At 35.1% G+C, this 20,946-nt stretch overlaps 1 protein-coding gene across 1 annotated transcript in view; it reads right to left on the bottom strand.

Moving 5' to 3' along the window:
- Positions 1-278: 278 nt before the first annotated feature.
- SMC3 (structural maintenance of chromosomes 3) overlaps positions 279-20,946 on the bottom strand; it is a 38,540-nt gene continuing 17,872 nt past the window's right edge. Inside the window, exons 10-29 of the mRNA XM_052660797.1 lie at positions 20,648-20,728; positions 20,258-20,422; positions 19,799-19,920; positions 18,504-18,717; positions 13,065-13,168; positions 12,785-12,884; positions 12,001-12,161; positions 11,534-11,675; positions 9,499-9,649; positions 7,597-7,749; positions 6,203-6,354; positions 5,264-5,422; positions 4,545-4,652; positions 3,926-4,034; positions 3,052-3,299; positions 2,752-2,964; positions 2,282-2,473; positions 1,951-2,128; positions 1,241-1,347; positions 279-602 (exon numbers count right to left, since the gene is read on the bottom strand). Of these exons, the coding sequence (XP_052516757.1) occupies positions 531-602; positions 1,241-1,347; positions 1,951-2,128; positions 2,282-2,473; positions 2,752-2,964; positions 3,052-3,299; positions 3,926-4,034; positions 4,545-4,652; positions 5,264-5,422; positions 6,203-6,354; positions 7,597-7,749; positions 9,499-9,649; positions 11,534-11,675; positions 12,001-12,161; positions 12,785-12,884; positions 13,065-13,168; positions 18,504-18,717; positions 19,799-19,920; positions 20,258-20,422; positions 20,648-20,728 (2,931 nt within the window). The 3' untranslated portion in view covers positions 279-530. The remainder of the gene's footprint in view (positions 603-1,240; positions 1,348-1,950; positions 2,129-2,281; positions 2,474-2,751; positions 2,965-3,051; positions 3,300-3,925; positions 4,035-4,544; positions 4,653-5,263; positions 5,423-6,202; positions 6,355-7,596; positions 7,750-9,498; positions 9,650-11,533; positions 11,676-12,000; positions 12,162-12,784; positions 12,885-13,064; positions 13,169-18,503; positions 18,718-19,798; positions 19,921-20,257; positions 20,423-20,647; positions 20,729-20,946) is intronic.

Below are 20,946 nucleotides of genomic sequence, written 5' to 3'. Positions count from 1 at the left end.
GCTCCCTCCCATGGATTTAAACAAGCAGCCAGGATTGGGAATCATATTGCAATTCAACAGAATATTAAACCATATTTTAAAAATCTTCTTTTAGGTGAAGGCAGACCTTTTCTTAAGCAAAACAAAAAGCAGATATTTAAGAAAAATTTGTTTCCAATCATACAACTATAAATAAAAAGCCACATTAAAACAGTTAGTCATAAAACCAATTATTTAATTGAAGCTATAAAAGAGGCAATACACTTGATAAAATAATTAGGAAACAATATTTAGCACATTTTAAAAGATTTAAAACAGGAGAACACTTTACAAAAAGTTGTGTGGGAAATAAAATCCTTAAACTATGAATAGAAATGTAACATTACAGAGTATGTTATAAAATACAATGACAGAAATATAAAAGGACTATGTATACTCTAAGCTGAAAACTATTAATAATGATCAGATATTGAGGTTTAAATTTACAGTTCCTGGGTAAAAGGATCACATTACTTTACACATCTTCCAGACCAACGGGCAGTGTTTCCCAACTAACCGTGAGTGGTATCGTCTTCTACGAAGTCTTTGGCCATCTCTGCTGTGATCACATCAATGTGACTAACCTGAAGGATAAGCATTAAAAACAGCATCTGTTAGATGGTAAAGAAACTTATCAGTGTTCCCACTGGATATGGTAATATTTTAAAAATACAGCCAATTACCTATGTAAATTGCATATTTCAAGTCAACTGACTGTAAAACATTGACTGATAAAACCCTTATTTTAATGCTGTTTGTTCAACACAGGAGTTTAAAAAATATTCTGCATTTTAATGCTCTGAAGATACAGATAAGTACTCACGTCTAAATATCTGAACCACATTTTTGTTCAGTTTTTATTACTTTGCTATTTCAAAGAATTTTAAGGCTGAAAACACCTGGAAGAGCCATGTGGTCTAACCAAATATAAATCAATGTATGTAAATGTTAAAGACTGTGCATTAAATAAGCACTAAATAGACTAGAGAGGAGGATAATGTCTCTTAATGCCAATGAAAATAAAACTATGCAATGAATGCCAAAAAAAACCCTGATAAGCTTCATAAACATTTTAAGTTTTTTTCACAAAGATATCATCCAATAAGCAACAAGTTTCTGAATTTTTTCTCATGACTTAAGTAACAACAAAAAAAGAACTGAACAGATACAATGGATTAAATAAATACTATATGAACTTAAACTTCATGTAAAAAAATTTTACCTTATTTCTGAACTTCACACCATAGAATTTGTCAGCTGACTCAAGCAGTTCAGGCCTAAAAGTAGTTGTAATGAATTGAGCATGTACAGCAAGCTCCATAATCATATCTATAAAAAGAAAGAGTAATTTAATAAAACCATTTTCTCAGCAGAACTAAAAATTTAAAAAGCAATGATCTTTAATCCTACCTAAAATTTAAAACTGCCTGTTTGCATACATCTACAGAAATCATCAATTTGTTTCTTAAGCTAGGCATAAACCTTTAACACCGATATCTTAGTTACAGAATATAAAAGCAGCATTTCTAACATAGGATTAGAAATAGTATCAGAGCAATGTAAATTTTTCTCATCCAGAGCAACCTTTTCCTGCTACCCACTCCCCCAAAATCTTTTGAACTTACTAAAGAACAGGTATAGATTATTTAAAAACAGAATCAAATCTGTTTATGAAAAACAAGTTTTAAAAGGAGAGATGTTTGTATAAAAGCTTAACTGGGGTTGGATTTTCAATCGTTTCATGTTTCTGATAGAACTACACTTTGTAGTCTAATATTAAATTTTAAAAACTTTGTTAAAAGAGAAATTATTTTATTGAATAATACCCTGTCTAGTCTCCCCAGATACCTCAGGCAGCAAGAAATGTATGATAAAAGAGGCAAGCTATCATTTCTAGTAAGTTACTATGAAGCTATGAAACCAAAACTGTACCTGACACAGCCTTTCTGTGCTGAGCATCCAGAGCCTGGTCAATCTCATCAAACAAGTAAAAAGGAGCAGGGTCACATTTCTGAATGGCAAAAATCAAAGCAAGAGCTACCAAGGATTTCTGTCCACCGGAAAGTTGTTGCATTTCTCTCATTTCACCTTGTTTTCCTGTAAATGACACCTAAGAAAATATTTAATTAGAGTTAATATTTCAAAGGGGTAAAATCTCCATCGTCTCTTAACATTAAGTTGCATACAGTGTACCAATTTAAGATTTGCAAAATATTCCACTATGATAATGCTCTCAGGAAAATTGGATATAAAGTTATTTTACCCTAATTCCAACTCCAGTGAACTGGTCAACTGATGGAACACTGCTTTGTGATCCAGAGCCCCTCTCACTTTCACCACTCCCTTCTCCTTCATCCTGAGACTGACTGCCTTCCACATCTCCTTTCTTCATCACCAAAGTAGCTTTGCCACCAGGGACCAACTTCTGGAATACTTCACTAAAGTTTTTGGATACCTTAAAATGAATAATATATAAATAGGTGTCAAATGGAATATGTACTTTTTAAAACAAAGACAAAAATTATTTAAAAGCAATAAAAAAATTTTTTATTTTTTAATCTTAAGAACAAGAATAACAGATTGAATCCTTGTAAGAGTTGTGTATATACTGGATATCTTTAAGTATCAGAACAATTATCAGTGAAAAAAAAGCTTTAAAATCTTTACAAATTGAATGATAAACTAAGTATCTGAAGATTTTAGCTTGTGTATTAACTACAAACAGAAACATACCTGTTTGAAAGTTAACTGAATAGCTTCGTATTTTCGAAGTTCAAGTACGTTCATCAGTTCCATGATTGATTTGTACCCCCTGTCTAACTCTTCTTGTCGCTTTATTAACTTTTCTTTCTGCTCCGAGAAATTTACAAACTGATCTAAAGCTTTTTTGTTAACATGGCTGTACTTCTTCAATTCTGTGTTGCACTGTTCAAGTTTTCGAAACAACTATAAAGAGGAAAAAAAAAACATAAATAAACTCACATGTAGGAAAATTTGTAATGAGATTTCATATTTAAAACAAACTAGATTTACCTGTTTGAGGCTCAGTGTCTGGTATTTTTCAAATGCTTCCTGAGGAAGTGACCCAAGTTCTCGGATTTTCTTCATACACTCCTCTTTCTTCTTCAGCAGCATGCCTTGTCGATTTGTCATCTTTTCTAGTTCTTTAGTATCATGATTTATAGCATCCATGTGTTCTTTTTCCATATTTTTCCAGCGTTCCATACTCTTCTGCAGCTCCTTAATTCCAGCTTCTGTTTTATCGATGGAATTGTCCAAATCTAAAATGGGGGGAAAACCAAGTTAGGCCATAACACTTACTGTATTTTGGCTGAGCCATGCGGCTTGCAGGATCTTAGTTCCCCAACCAGAGACTGAACCTAGATCCTTGGCATGAAAGCAGGGAGTCCTAACCACTGGATCGCCAGGGAATTCCCCATAACACCTATTTTAAGGGGTTATCTGACCAAAGATTTTAATGGTCAAATCTATCAAAATAAATAGGTTTAAATTTTCCTGTGAAAATTTATGAAAGAATTCAGAATAAAACTGGGAGTGTACACAAGCCATTCATATATAAAGTTTTTATTATTCAATGTTTATAAAAACCTAAAATAATTTTCTTCTCAGCAATTAAGTGTCAACAAACTTGATTCAGCTATTCCATGCTTTTGTCAAGAAACTAATAATGTATGGTCTCTTAAAAACTGCCACAAACATTTCAATAAAATGAAGGTGACTATAATCAACACCCTAAACTCTGTTCACTAGAAACTATTTATGACAAAAACTTCTGGTACATGCTTTTGCCTATTTGGGTATGTCATTTTGTAATACACGGTCTTATAAAACGAATAAGCTAAATTTAACTAGATATCAAAAACATTTTTACAAAATAAAAATTCACCTTCTGATCTTGCCATGGTATCTTTCACCCTTTTATTGATGGCTTCAAGTTCTGAGGTTGTAGCAGTGAGAACAGTACCCCCTTCTGTCTCTCTCAGTTCATTGAGTTCCTATAACACAAAAGGAACACAGGAGCATTAAGCCATAAAAATATAAACTTTGTTAGTTTCAAAATGTTATGACTGCCAATGTTTATATAGCTATTGATATGTTTGAATAAACACTTAAGGAAACCAAAAAACATACTTCAAATAGTTGTAAATACTTAAGGTATCCATTAAGCAGGAAAAAAATGATTAATGACTAAAATATTTCTTAGCATCTGACCACTACTGAGAAAATATTTGTAACTAATATTTACTGAGTACCTAGAATGTGCCAGATCATCACACAAAACATACTGCTATGCTTCTTTTACACAAGAGGAAACTGGAGCTTAGAAATATCAAATGACTTGACCAACACAGGACACTAGGTGGCAGTGTGAGAGCTCCAAGCCAGGGCAGGTAGTCAGACTGCTAGTCTTTCTGTCCCCAGAGTCCATACTCTAAATCAGAGCCTCTCACGTAAGCATATTCAAAAGGTTATGCTCATCAAGAAACCACCCAAAGAGAACGTACCTGTTCTACTTGGTCCAAGCGTTTTCTCAAATTCTCATTGAGGTAAGTCTCTACTCGAGTAATAATACCTTCTAATTTAATTCTTTCATTCAGTAGTTGTCTGTTTTCCTAGAAGAAAAAAGAAAAACAAATTGTCTGTCTACATAGGCATGCACATTTCACATAAGGAATGCTGTTAATCTGTTGTTGTCTCCATTACTTGTGTTCAAATGAGCTGAAACAAGAGTTTTATACCTTTCCATAAAGACCTTTATTTTCTTCATCTACTCTCTTATCTATCCAGAAGGCTATTTTTGTGCCTGGTTCTTTTTATAAGGCATACTACCAAAAATATTTTTCTTTTCCTGCTTTTCACTTTCTGAATTTAGTGTTAATTATTTACATCTATATTTAAGAATCAAATGTTATTAAAATGTTTAATAAAAACTATTTTTAAATATGTAAAGATGGTCAGATCAATAAATATAGCAAAGCTAACAAGCTCGATTTTACTAATGACAAACAGGCATTAAATAAGATGAAAGAAAATGAAGATTTCTTATACAATCCTATCATAAGGTTTACAAAAACTTACTAAAACCTCATTTACTTTAATGGATACTGGAAGTCTCAATCTTATATTTTCTCAATATCTTTTTCACACTCTTTTACTAGCAAGAAAGACACCTTTCACAACAGTTGATTACCAACAAATTTTTTTTTCTGTCAACTGTACTTGCCTGCTGAAGTTGACGAATTTCATCATTCAGTGCATCTACTCTCTTCTGATCTTCAAGACTAAGTTGAGAAAGCAAATCAGTTCCCAGTTCTGCTTTCAGTGATTCTCTGGTGGACTCCATAGCATGCAAACTTGCCTCCAAACTTTGTAAGCTACGTTGCTATATAACAGATTTTTCATTTATTAGTAATGGTATTAGTCAGTGTATCACTTACAGTAGTGAAATACTGAAGACCATCTATATTTGATATTAAAGTGAGCTTAAATAATATTATCTCAATTAAATATTAGATGCCCATTACATTTGTTAGTTAGAACTATGCAGCAACAAGAAAAATGTTTATGATGCAACGTTATGCAGGATGTGTGGAATAAACACATCATATTCCATGGTCAAACTATATGAAAATTATGCATATTCGTAAGAACAGAAAGAAGTTGCTAGAATGTTAAGGTGGTCTAATTGTGGGTATATACACTACATTTTTAACTTTGTTGTTTTAGTATAATTGATGTACAAAATTAGTTGTTTTTGTCAAAACTGCTCATGTTTATGAGACCAATGGATATTATCATTTGTACTAGCAGTAACAGCTCACTTTCTAACTCATTTTAATATAATTTGGACAAAATACAGTCAAATAAATCCATAAATAGCATTTATAGACACAAATGGTACCTGGCTGACTATCGCACAATACTTTTATGCCATGGCTCAAAATGCCTACTTGCTTAATGAAGTTGGAAAATATGAATTTGGCCTACAAAAGTAGACTCTTGAGTACTCATGAGTAAAAGTGTGATAAAGATACATGCAGATACCCAAAGTATGGGCCTAAATGAAAATGGAACGTACGTGTATGTTATATAACCTACACAATATATAGTCTACCCCAAATCTATATAACTAAATATATTCTTAAAAAGCGTATTTACGAACCTTGGGCATAAAGGTTTTCTCTGACTGCTGCCTCTTCTCTTTTAACATCTTCATTTCTGATAGTATGCTATCTCTAGATGCTTTAAATTTCCTTTGCTGAGTCTCTATTTGCTGCATTTGGTTCATCAGCTGATCAATTTCATTATTAATCCATATACAAGGCTAAGGAAAATTCACTTCAGTGTCTATTAACTTGTATCCCCTTCCTTTTCTTTATCCCTAGATTAAGCTATTTCCCCAAATTTAAGTACCATAACAATACAGAATTAAATACTATGTCAAGTCTGTTCAGTCATAAAAGAAGCTTTAAACATTTTAACCCACTTCTCTCTCAAAATAACATACAATTTTACCAAGTGCTGTACAAAAAATAAAAAAAACCATGGGAAAGTCCTAAAGGAAGCTAAATGATACACATTTTAAAATTTATATATTTTTCATTCAAGTATTTACTATATAAGCCATTATGCCTAAAGCACTATATAAGAGAGTTAGATGTGAAGAGGAGTATTCACCTATTTTCCCAGGCTCTGTGCTCAAAGCTCGCCAAATTTGGGCCGATCTCAAAGTATGCACAGTCAAAGCTAAGACGCTTATTTACCTTCTTCTCTGTGCTCTTGCTTCCAACTGATGACAAAGAAGCTATACACTCACAATTTTTAAAATGCCAGTCTCAATAAAAATATCCTAATGAAGCAGTAAAAATAATTATTTTCACTGCTTGAGTACCTGTATTGAATATTGTGTGACATAATGCAAGGTATATACACAAAGCACTTTTGCCTCATACCATGGTTATTTTAAGAAAATGGACATGCACAACTGTTTTAGTTGTGAGCCCAACTAGTCACTTTTCACAGAAAACCATTTTTATCTGAAAGAATGGAAAGAACCGTGGTTACTAAAACTTGCATTTTGATGGACATTTCCTCCACTAATACTAAATCTGAAACTCAAGATAATAACCCCTAATAGACATTTTTCAATCCTTATGTATTTAACTTCTGTGTAGTATGTGGCATTCCTGATACTCCCACTCTTCTTCCATTGAAACCCTATCCTGGTTTTCTTCCTATAATTGTCTGACAAATCCTCCTCAGCTCCCTTTACAATCTTAAATTTCTGTGTTCCTCAGGTTCTTTTCTCTCAGAAATACACTCATTGCCATTAACTATGTAACAGTTTAAGCAAAGGATATTACAATGGTTTTTAGTTTTCTCCCTGTTTTTGGAAGTTAAACGGACATACTACACAAGCTTAGATAAAAGTCAAAATAAAACACACGGGATATTTCCCCCCACTGTATATGTGAAAATACATCTAACACTCAAAAGAGTCTATATTCCAACCAAAACACACTTCCTTCTCTACAGCAACACAAGACAAAAAGATATTTTCAATATTTCTGCGCAGATTTTCATTGAGCTTTGCTTCAAGCTCACCAAGTTCTTCTTCCGCTTTTCTAACATCTTTTTGTAATTCAAGTCTAGACTTCCTTGTATCATAATAGCCTCCAGTCAAAGCACCTCGATGACTAACTTGGTCACCTATTAATAAAACATAAGGAAATTAGTAATTCTGTATAACAACTTCTTTATTCAACAATAAATTGATTAATAATCAAACGACTAGATTAATCTAAAGGTTTTACCTATTTAATAAGAACTTAAAAGAGTTTAAGCCACCCCGGAAAAAATGTTGTTTTACAATATTAACACTTGCACTTAAAAAATGTAAGTGTCAACATAAGTGCAAGTGTTAATAAAATATAAGGTAAACCTGAACATTTGCCAGAAAGGAGAGAAGTGTTAAAGACTAACAGGAACATGTCAACAAGACACAGAACCTAGCTTGAAATTCCCAATGGCCATAACTGGAAATACGAAAATCAAAAATAGTAACGGCAATTTGGTAACACATTGAATAATTTAAAAAATCCATGAATCACAGCAATACATAAAAAGGAAAAAAGGAAGGGGCTTTTCTTTACAGAAAAGTGACAGCTAATAAATACAGAAGCAATCACAGAATTTTAGAATGATCATTTTGAAACCCTCAATGTATTAACCAAGTCAGGCAAGGGTCACCAAAGGATGCTAAGCCCTTAGCAAAAAAACTTTTGGGGGAACCTGATATTCACGTGTCCTTAAAGGATAATCCCATATATCATTTATTACTTACAAAGGGGAAAAGGTACCTTTACAACCAAGATCTGCTAGAGATCAAACTTGGTATCACTAACAGTGGGACACGCAGTAAGAAGTACACATCACTCATGCCAAGAATGCCTAACCTAACCTAATAAAGAGGAAGCAGTAAGACAAATCCACAACACAGAAGATTTTTGAGAGGGAAGACAGAAGCAGCAAGAAGAACCACAGTCCCACAGTGGCTAAAACGAAAACTACATCACAGAAAGTTAACCAGGATGAGAAAAGCAGAGGGTTTTTGTCCCAGATGAAGGGGCAAGATAAAATCCCAGAAAAACAACCAAATGAAGTGGAGAGAGGCCATCTTCCAGAAGAACTCAGAATGATAGTGAAGATGATCCAGAATCTCAGAAAACAGAACAGAGATTGAGAAGATGCAGAAATGTTTATCAGAGACCTAGAAGAACTAAAGAACAAATGAGATGAACAATACACTAGAAGGAGTCAATAGCAGAATAACTGATGCAGAAGAATGGATAAGTGACCTGGAGGACAGGATGTTGGAAATCACTGCTGCAAACAGAATAGAAAGAAGAACGAAAAAAAAACAACGCAAGAATTTCTGGGGGTGGGAGGAAAACAGGAGAACTGTGCTATACTGAAACTGTTTATGCTTCCCTGTAAACATATAGGGGGAAAAAAAAAAAACAGAAAATGAGGACAAGTGAACCTATATACCAGAGGTTCTTAACCTTCACTCAAAATAAAATTCAGGAGGTCCACTGCTAAATCTCGTTTTTAATATCTTAAAGAATACATTACCATGTCAAAGAAATACTGTGATAACCATGCCAACTGGTTTCTTTGGTGATCCGAAGTATTTTGTTTAATACATTTAGAAAATTTTTGAGAAAAGGTGCCAGAGGCTTCACCAAACCAAGTCCATGGTGTCAAAAAGGTTAAGAAATTCTACTATGCATTAAATGATTATACTTATGAAACATCAATTAAACATAGTGTTGACCTTGTTTAAATTCTGACTTGAATAAACCAACAGGATTTAAAAATGGGAAGTAACTGGACATGAATTTTCAAACACTTTTAAAGGAATTTATTTGTTCAAAGCTAGTAATTACTATTACGAACCTTCCAAGGTAATGCAGTCCATAGTGAAAGCACGGGCCAACTGGGTTGAAACTTCCATACTACGACAAATAAGTGTTTTTCCAAATACATGTTTGAAAGCTTTGTCAAATCTGGGATTGTACCTCAATTTACTTATCATAGGAATAGCATCCTAAAAACAAGTATGTTGTTAGCAAGCAAAGAAATCACAATTAATTCATATGTGTTATCAGAATTGTAAATTACATTTTTCTGAAATACAAATAAACAAAATGCCTTTACATTTCAAAACTGTTGATTTTTATACTGAACAAGTGAGAAAAATAATTCTACTGAAATATCCTGGAAATTGTACTCATGTAAGTCATCCAGGTTTTCAATAGTATAGAGGTTTTCAGAGTACAGTGATAAAGAGCTCCGTTGCTCTGGAGCCAGACTGCTCAAGTTCAAAACTCAGTTCTGCTTCTCAGATGTGTGCTCTGGACAAGCTGCTTAACTTCTGTACTCATCTATAGAACTACAATAATGACAGTAGCTTCCTCACGAAGTTGTTGAGAGTAGGCGAGGTATAAATGCAAAACATTTAGGGTAGCATCTGTCACACAGAAGGGACAAATATAAACTAGTAGTATATTCTCAAAATATTTTCATTTTATTTTCATCTAATAATCTACACACATATAACCTTAGATACTCAGAAAAATATTTTTTCAGATAGAATTTATTTTTCCTTTTTTCTCTCTCAACTAGCCAAATCGAATTTGTACATTAGGAAATACATCCTACATATAGAAAAAAGCAATAAATACGTTGCTGCTGCTGTCAAGTCGCTTCAGTCATGTCCGACTCTGTGCGACCCCAGAGATGGCAGCCCACCAGGCGCCTCCGTCCCTGGGATCCTCCAGGCAAGAACACTGGAGTGGGTTGCCATTTCCTTCTCCAATGCATGGAAGTGAAAAGTGAAAGTGAAGTCACTCAGTCGTGTGCAACTCTCCGCGACCCCATGGACTGCAGCCTACCAGGCTCCTCCGTCCATGGGATTTTCCAGGCAAGAGTACTAGAGTGGGTTGCCATTGCCTTCTCCGAATAAATATGTTAAGCTTAAATTAATAATTACAAAGCAAACACCAATATAACCACCATGTAGGACAAGAAACAAAACACTACTATAAAGCCCAGAAGTGATGAGTGTAGCCCTCTTCTAATCACAGTGGTTATCTCCAATGGTTACCTGCTGGTGATGGCCACTCCTATAATTTTGTGGTGATCACTTCCTTGCACTTGTAGTCCTATCATCTAAGATTACTTTTGTTCAGGTACCGTAAAGGGAACGGCACTATATGCATTCTTTCGTGACTTGCTTCACTTACATATCACATTTAGGACTCAATTTCTCCTCCTCAAAATTTCAGATAGTTTGTAGATTTAAAAGAAAAAGCTAGACCACTTAAATAGCTCATAAGATTCTCACTGTACCTCTTCAACTGTAGCTCATTCTCCCAGGGTTTTAGCTTTAACCTTAAAAAACAGTGAAATAACTGCTACTACCATCAACATTCTGAAGCCAAACACCTCAAAGCAATTACATTTTTATCAAGGATGATGTCTAGGTAACATTCTCAATCTGTTAAAAAGCATACCAGCTAATAACAAGAGCAACGTTATGCTTTCAGAGCCTATCATCTTGTTAGATGTTTTAAATCTAATTTATAAGCTGTTTTAAAAAAAGAATATTCAGAAATCTTATTTACTTTAAATACTTCCTCAGGGAATTCTCCAATTATTAAATCTTCATTTCGTCCTCTGAGTTACACTCTCAGAATATCCTGTACTGATGTATTTTAACACTTGGCACATTTTGCAATGTTTTATGTCACGGCTGTGACCTGTCTTCCTTCCTTTCCTCATCTAGCATTAACTATCCTCTACAGTAAGAAAGGAATGTTTACTTCACAGACCATGTGAACCACAGTGTATAGTGCTTATTGTGCACTAACATGTGCTAAACCAAGAAAAACACTTATTGAAAGACAGACTTTAACACACATCAACTCACATTGGTTTCCGGATAGGCAGTATCCCTTACATCTAACTTGTTAAGAGGCAGGAAAGTAACCTCTCCAGGAAGATTCATTTTATTAAACTCCATCAAAATCTTCGTGCTGACTTCATCTGAATCAACAATGTGATAAAATAACCTACATGTAAAGAGAACGAGATAGGTCCAAAGTGCTTTAAACATTTAAGCAAACAAGTTACTTTTTTCTATGCAATCCAATTTGTATGGGGAGGGCTACTCAGAAAATCCCAATGGAGGGAGAGAAAGTACAAAAAGGAGAAGTTCTAGTTTCTACAACTAGGAACAAACACTGAGCATCAATGTATTTAATTGCAATATTAAACAAAAGAGGATTGGAATATTAAATAGGATATATTTAAACTACAAAAGGTTGTTTCTTAGGTTATTCTTAGTTCCTCTTTTCTTTAGAAACTCAAAACATCAAGCAAAAAAACAAATCTCACCTGTTTCCAGCAGTGACTTCCACACATGTGTAGAAAGCAGGCTCACATTCAAAGTTATTCATCACAATACCATGATAGCCATTTTGAACATGCTGGTTTATTCCTTTTCGACGGAAGTGGTCTAGCACTTTATTTATGCTATCTATTCCATTTAAAATGGCCTATTCAGAAACAAAAAATTGTAAAATATTGCTAATGGCACTCACGCTGATATAAAATGCCCCCATTACTCTATACATTAAAAAAATATACCAAACTGGGAGATCGGGATTGACATATACACAACTACATATAAAACAGACTACTAATTAAGAACCTACTGTACAGCACAAGGAACTCTACTCAATACTCAGCAATGCCCTGTTTGAAAAAAGAATCTAAAAAAAAGAGTGGATATACTTATAGGTATAACTGATTCACTTTGCTGAACACCTGAAACAAATACAACTCTGTAAATCAACTATATTCCAATAAAAATTTTAAAAAATAAAAAATATACCACAGATTAAATACCTTCTCCAACAATAGGTCAACTCCCTTGAAATATGCCAACTATGTGCAACACCTTGTATTATGGATTCTGTTCCATGAGACTAGCATTAAAAATGGACCCTTCATCTAGAAATCAAAAGTGCTATTTTTAATAGCATGGGTGTTTAAATTATATCCAGTATTTCATATTTATAAGACAAGTTAATTTGCATTCTTCTCTTGAAAGCTAATAAATTCTTATGCAGTAATAACTGACTCAATGCAAACTGAGGTAATGAAAGAACCTACCCACCTTTCCTGTTGCAGCTCTAAGAAGTTGCTGTTTCTTTTCAAGATCTTCTCTTTTAGCAGCAAGTGCCTGCTGTTCTGCATTCTCTTCTCTCCACAAGTAACTAATCAATAAAAAATAGACTGTCTTCAATTTTAAAATTAAGACAATATGCTAACAGTATACAATTTTGAGGGAAGACTGAAATTAAACTTCTATAGTTAATTTATAATTTAAAGACCATTTAACAGCCAGTAACTAGCATTACTCAACAATATTAAGGCATACTTTAGTCTATACTAACTTTCTTTCACTTTGTAATTCATCTTTCTTATTTTTTACTTCATAGTATTTTCTGTCCAGTTCTTCAACTCGAGCTTTGACTTCATTAAGATCCTGATCCAGTTTCTATGGAAATAAAAATAATTCAAATTTAAAATCTAATTTCATACAAACTAATCCCTAGTAACAGAAAGCAGTTCAGTTGTTACCAGAGGATGGAAGAGTCCAGGAAAGGAGAGAGGGAGGAATTACCAAGGGATATGGGAAACATTTTGGGGTGATCAATAGGCTTGTTATCTTAATTGTGGTGATGGTTTAACAAGCACATACATATATCAAAACAATTAATTTGTTCATTAGTGACCTTACTACTTCTATAATATATACTCTAGAATTTTAGAAGAAAAAAATTTATTAATAAATTCTCAAAACACTGCAGTGTAAACTCTTCACATGGCCCCTCTACACACACACACACACTAGAACACAACAGATTTAGGAACATACTAAGAAGCAAAAGGCTCTTTTGCGCAATATAATAAGCACTGTAAAATCATCTCTATCCAATATAAAGAAGAGTTCACCCTCACAAGTGGTCATTTTGATACACTTAAATGTGACTAAAATATTGAAAAATAATTTCAAACTTGAAAAAGAATGAATAAAACCTCTCACTGCAAAGTCCTGTTTTAGCACCAAGCTTTTTCAAAACGGGCACCTGTTGAGGTTGATATTTCCATGAACTCAAGATAAAAATGCCTTTTATTGCAAGGCAGGACTGTAGCTATCTCAACTGAAACTATACTAACAAACTCCCAAATAACTGACTACCTCAATCAATCTGTTTTCCATTCCTGACCAAAGTCCAAAGCACACTAGCCAGTAGTATATTACTCCTGGTCACTTGTCCTACCAGCTGAGCTGTTAATGCTTACAGAGTCAGTTCTGTTTGCTCCCTGGTATGTTTTTGTTTTTAGGTGACTGATTACATTAAACATTAGATAAACTGATGATATGAGTACTAGGAAAAGTTGTTCTTTTAAAAAACTGATTTAGTTCTGAACACACTCAAAAACGAGTCACTGAAAATTGAATTAAATGGGCAAAAACCTCTAATATATAATACAAAAGTGCATATGGTAAGGAAAAGGCAATGGCAACCCACTCTAGTATTCTTGCCTGGAAAATCCCATGGACGGAGGAGCTTGGTAGGCTGCAGTCCATGGCGTCACTTAGAGTAGGACACGACTGAGTGACTTCACTTTCACTTTTCACTTTCATTCACTGGAGAAGGAAATGGCAACCCACTCCAGTATTCTTGCCTGGAGAATCCCAGGGACAGAGGAGCCTAGTGGGCTGCCGTCTCTGGGGTCGCACAGAGTCAGACACGACTGAAGTGACTTAGCAGTAGCAGCAGCAGCATATGGTAATAGATAATATGTACTTTATAATGGGCTTCCTAGGTAGCTCAGTAGAAATGGAGTAGCCATCATAGTCAACAAAAGAGTCCGAAAAGCAGTACTTGGATGCAATCTCAAAAACAGAATGATCTCTGTTCATTTCCAAGGCTGTCCATTCAGTATCACAGTAATCCAAGTCTATGCCCCAACCAGTAATGCTGAAAAAGCTGAACCTGAAGCTGAATGTTTCTGTGAAGACCTACAAGACATTCTAGAACTAACACCCAAAAAAGATGTCCTTTTCATTACTGGGGACTAGAATGTAACAGTAGGAAGTCAAGAAATACCTGGAATAACAGGCAAATTTGGCCTTGGAGTACAGAATGAAGCAGGGCAGAGGCTAATAGAGTTTTGTCAAGAGAACACACTGGTCATAGCAAACATCCTCTTGCAACAATGCAAGAGAAGACTCTACACATGGACATCACCAGATGGCCAATACAGAAATCAGGTTACATTCTTTGCAGGCAAAGATGGAGAAGCTCTATACAGTCAGCAAAAACAAGACCAGGAGCTGTGGCCAGGAACTCTTTATTGCCAAATTCAGACTTAAATTGAAAAAAGTAGGGAAAACCACTAGACCATTCAGGTCTAACCTAAATCAAATCCCTTATGATTATACACTGGAAGTGACAAATAGATTCAAGGGATTAGATCTGATAGAGTGCCTTAAGAACTATGGATGGAGGTTTATGACACTATACAGGAGGCAGGGATCAAGACCATCCCCCCAAAAAAAGAAATGAAAAAAGGCAAAATGGCTGTCTGAGGAGGCCTTACAAATAGCTGTGAAAAGAAGAGAAGTGAATGGCAAAGGAGAAAAGGAAAGATATACCCATTTGAAGGCAGAGTTCCAAAGAAGACCAAGGAGATACGAGAGCCATCCTCAGTGATCAATGCAAAGAAATAGAGAAAAACAATAGAATGGGAAAGACTGGAGATCTCTTCCAGAATATTAGAGATACCAAGGGAACTTTTCATGCAAGGTGGGCACAATAAAGGACAGAAATGGTATGGACCTAACAGAAGCAGAAGATATTAAGATGAGGTGGCAAGAATACACAGAACTATACAATAAAGGTTTTTACAACCCAGATAATCACGATGGTGTGATCACTCACCTAGAGCCAGACATCCTGGAGTGCGAACTCAAGTGGGTCTTAGGAAGCATCACTATGAACAAAGCTAGTGGAAGTGATGGAATTCCAGTTGAGCTGTTTCAAATCCTAAAAGATGATGCTGTGGAAGTGCTGCACTGGATATGCCAGCAAGTTTGGAAAACACCAGTGGCGACAGGACTGGAAAAGGTCAGTTTTCATTCCAATCCCAAAGAAAGGCAATGCCAAAGAATGCTCAAACTACCAAACAATTGCACTCATCTCACATGCTGGCAAAGTAATGCTCAAAATTCTCCAAGTGAGGCTTTAACAGTAAGTGTACCATGAACTTCCAGATGTTCAAGCTGAAGAAGGAACCAGAGATCAAATTGCCAACATCCACTGGATCACTGAAAAAGCAAGAGTTCCAGAAAAACATATATTTCTGCTTTATTGACTATGCCAAAGCCTTTGACTGTGTGGATCACAACAAACTGGAAAATTCTTAGAGAGAAAGGAATACCAGACCACTTGACCTGCCTCCTAAGAAATCTGTACTCAGGTCAAGAAGCAACAGTTAGAACTGGACATGGAACAGACTGGTTCCAAAATGGGAAATGAGTATGTCAAGGCTGTATACTGTCACCCTGCTTATTTAACTTATATGCAGAGTACATCATAAGAAACACTGGACTGGATGAAGCACAAGCTGGAATCAAGACTGCTGGGAGAAATATCAATAACCTCAGATATGCAGATGACACCACTCTTATGGCAGAAAGTGAAGAGGAACTAAAGAGCCTCTTGATGAAAGTGAAAGAGAGTGAAAAAGTTGGCTTAAAACTCAACATTCAGAAGACTAAGATCATGGCATCTGGTCTCATCACTTCATGGCAGATGGGGAAACACTGGCTGACTTTATTTTGGGGGGCTCCAAAATCACTGCAGATGGTGACTGCAGCCATAAATTAAAAGATACTTGTTCCTTGGAAGAAAAGCTAATGACCAATCTAGACAGCATATTAAAAAGCAGAGACATTACCTTGCTAACAAAGGTCCGTCTAATCAAAGCTATGGTTTTTCCAGTAGTCATATATGAATGTGAGAGTTGGACTATAAGGAAAGCTAAGTGCTGAAGAATTGATGCTTTTGAACTGTGGTGTTGGAGAAGACTCTTCAGAGTCCCTTGGACAGCTAGGAAATCCAACCAGTCCATCCTAAAGGAAATCAATCCTGAATATTCATTGGAAGGATTGATGCTAAAGCTGAAACTCCAACTCTTTGACCACCTGATGCGTAGAACTGACTCATTTGAAAAGACCCTGATGCTGGGAACTACTAAAGGTGGGAGGAGAAGGGGACAACAGAAGATGAGATGGTTGGATGGCATCACCGACTCAATGGACATGAGTTTGAGGAGTTGGTAATGGATAGGGAGGCCTGGCGTGCTGCACTCCATGGGGTCACAAAGAGTTGGACATGACTGAGCGACTGAGCGACTGAACTGAAATGGTGGCTCAGTGGTAAAGAATCTGCCTATTAAGGCAGGAGACATGGGTTCTGATCCCTGGGTGGGGAAGATCCCCTGGAGGAGGAAATGGCAACTGACTCGAGCATTCTTGCCTGAAAAATCCCATGAACAGAGGAGTCTGGTGGGCCACAGTTCATGGGGTCGCAGGGTTGGACACGACTGAGCACACATGCACGTGTAACAGTAATTCACAACGTCAGGTCACAAAGCCAAGGAAAGACCGAGGAGCTGATGCAGATTAAAGCAGGTAACAGAAGCATGACGACTAAATGCAATACATGACCTTATATTGAATCCTGAATTGTTTTCACCCAACTTTACGGAGAACTGTATTTACACGTGCAGCTCATAACACGAAAGTCCCCTCGGAGTGCCAATCACTACTCATATTCATAAGAAATATTTTGGGTTCTACATCAAGATTGGTATACAGTCTAGTGAAGAATGTTGATAAAGAAGGCTATTCAGGTGTGAGGGGTAGGCAGTATATGGGAAATCTCTATACCTTCCTCTCAATTTTGCTGTGAACCCAAAGATGCTCTTTAAAAAATGTCTAAAAATAAAGACTGGTACATAAGCATACACTTATCTTTAAATATTTACATATAAATACATGTAAATATTATACATGAAATGCATATAAGTATACATATTTAAGATTTTATGTTTTCAGTGACTTTTTTGATAAACCAACCATATCAACAGTAAAGACCTTGTAAGGTAAAAAGGTTCCTTCTAGGCATGTGTATATAAATAAATAAATATATTCTTACCCTACCCCTGTCCTATACACTCCCTTCTCACCACTTCGATCATCTTCCAATCACCTATATATATCTGCAAGTATCACTTAAGAAAGCATTTTTCTCTCTATTTTTAAATAATTTACAATCTTTCTTATTCAAAGTAATGGTTTTATCTTCTACTTCAATTTTTAAGAAAATGCTAACTAAACATGCAGAGTGAATGTTTAATTCATTTAGAAAATGTTATAAAATCACCTATGTGTTAACAAAATATATTCTAAGTTATTACATTGATAGAATATTACATTATTATATAAAAATGGAAATATTTTAAATTACTAGTCATTTTAGATTTGTATGATATCACTTAAAGTTAAGTGTACAGTCCAAGTACATGTTGCTGACTCAGAAAAATTATATTTTAAATTTGACACTCACTGACATGGCAAAAAATCTTTAAAAAAAGAACCACCATATGTATAATATTAAACTGTGCTGGTCTTATCTAATTAAGTATCTGTCTTGTGTATTTTATGATAACTATTTACAAATAAAACTTAAAGAAACAGATAAACCTGCATATGTTCACACTCAAAGATTTCACAAAGCAGCTACAGAAGTTCTTACATTATACTGCTCCAGATTTTTCTCTTTATTTGCCTCAGTGTCCTCCAAATCCTTGTGTATAGCGGCAATCTGTCTTTTCTTGTCGTTAATAGCTTGATCTAAAGACTTGAGTTCCTTTTTAATCCACTTATCCCTTTCTTCTTTTGATGTAAACTGGCTTCCTCGACCCTGCTTTGCATAAAGGTCGGTTCTTTCCTGGGTAGCTTGGGCCAATCTACACAAGATAGAAAAGAATGGATTAAAAAGGAGAACAGGAAGTAACCAAGTTTAATTGCAATCAATACCTCAAGAGTACAGAGAGACAATAACCATTTTTGTAATTCCATACAAGAAGGAAAGAAGGAGAATTCCCTGGTGGTCCAGTGTTTAGGACTGTGTGCTCTCACTGCCGAGGGCCTGGGTTTGACAGCCAGGGCACTAAGACCCCACAACCCACATGGGGAAAAAAGAAAGGAATTAAGTATAAAAAGCAACTGTTATCTAATAGTGCTTCTAGGACTAGCTCTATTTAACATTAATTTAACTTCAAAATCACTGTGAAATTCAGGTAAAACAGCCCATCCTCTAAGGATTTAAGGTCCTTCCTGGTCTGGGTTAATCACTAAACCTAGACAAATCTAGCACCCTACCTCAGGATTTTCAAAAATGCTCCAACTATATTTAATTATTTAAACATTTTCAACACCTTACAATGAAAGACATTATAAAAGTTAAAAGGCAAGAGAAAACACATACAACATACAGGACAAATATTAACCCCCAGATAACATAAAACAATACTATCAAACAGTAAGGAAAAAAAAAATCAGGAAAAAAATGGACAAAGGATATAAACAGGAATTTCATTAAAATGAACATATGAGGCATAAAAACACGATAATGTACTAAATTGTGAAGTCAGCAAACACTGGCAAGTCCAATCTACAGACAGAAACTAAAACGTATAGGTGTTAAAAGATGTCAAGTATGAAAAGAAGGTGGCAGAATGAACACACAGCAGGATACAATTTGGGTAAACAAAGTCCAAATTTTAGCTATATTATTATGGGCAAGTTACTGAACTTCCTAGAGCCTTAAATTTGTCAAACTTATAGTGAAGATACTGTGGATCACCTAGGGCTTCTAAATAGGCAATACGCATACACTAATACTGGCCCACAGTACTGGCTGTTACTTTGAAATGGGCATTTAACTTTGCCCTTAATTACTAACTTCCTAACCTATAATTCTTTACATAATAAGGTTCTATAGAGGAACCACGTAGAAAATTAGAATTGGTGAAAAGAGTCCCAGACCTAGCAATTCCTCGCTCTTCTTTTTCTTTTACACTGTTGAATTTAGGTTCTGTTTCTGCCAGTTCTTTCTGCTTTTCTTCTATTTTTTCAAGCAGCTTCTGCCTTTCTTTTAATAAGCGTTTCTGTAAATAAAGCAAGATAAGTAAAAATGTAATCTGTTTAAAAACTTTTCTTATTTTTAAATCTAGCATAGGATATTTTCTCATGAAAAGAATTTATAAGAAAACTGATCCTGCAACATAAAACTAATTTTTAAATGTCAGTAACTGAAAGTACTCAGTTGCAACTTGAATGCAAATTATTTTAATGTGCCAAATTTTTTACAAAAATTCAAGCATGTACCCCTGTCACAGAAAGGACTGTCCTTCAAGCATGAACCCCTGTCACAGAAAGGACTGTCCTCTGCAGTTCCCAATCACCTGAACATTTATGTCTTTCATTTTCAGCATTTTAACTTACCCTCTGTTCACTATTGCCTGCCAATTCATCTTGTAAATCCTTGGCTTTAAGCTCCAATTTAGTTCTCTGCTTAATTTGTTCCTGTCTTTCAGCACTGAGCTGTTCCTTTTCTTCTTTCATAGCTGAAATTTTTGTTTTCAGTTCTCTAACTTGGCGCTCAATATCCTATTCAAAAAGTATCAAACAGAAACAAGTTAGACAACTAGAAATACAAAAGCAAAATCAGGACACCATTGGTTTGTCTCTTCTTTTTCTCTTATTTAAACTTTCAGTACTACTCTCTTTCCAATACTCAATCCCAGTGACACCACTACTTGAAGTTACCGTTCCATAATTCTGGTACAGAAAGGTTAACTTAGAAGTTAACCTAAGTCTAGTTTATAACCTTACCTCCATCTTATCTCTTGCATCCTGCTGAGCATCTCTTAATTGTCTGGATTTTTCTCCACTTGTCTCTCGCTTAGCAGAAAGCTGGAAAAAAAACCAAGCTATGATTTCCAACCCATTTTGGATTTGTTCAATATTTTATAACATCTAGTAAAAATCTTCAAGTATCTGCTAAAACAAGCATTCACTTAAAAAAAAATTTCCCCAAAAATAACTGTATTGGGTTTAAATAGAAAATGCCTACAGTTTTCAGCATTACCTAAAACAAGTTTTTGTACAAAATGTTAGCAATACTAATTACA

The sequence above is a fragment of the Budorcas taxicolor genome, chromosome 23, assembly GCF_023091745.1.
Source record: "Budorcas taxicolor isolate Tak-1 chromosome 23, Takin1.1, whole genome shotgun sequence".
NCBI lineage: Eukaryota > Metazoa > Chordata > Mammalia > Artiodactyla > Bovidae > Budorcas > Budorcas taxicolor.
The sequence above is the reverse complement of the archived record's forward strand: the minus strand, read 5'-3'. Positions and strand labels throughout refer to the sequence as shown.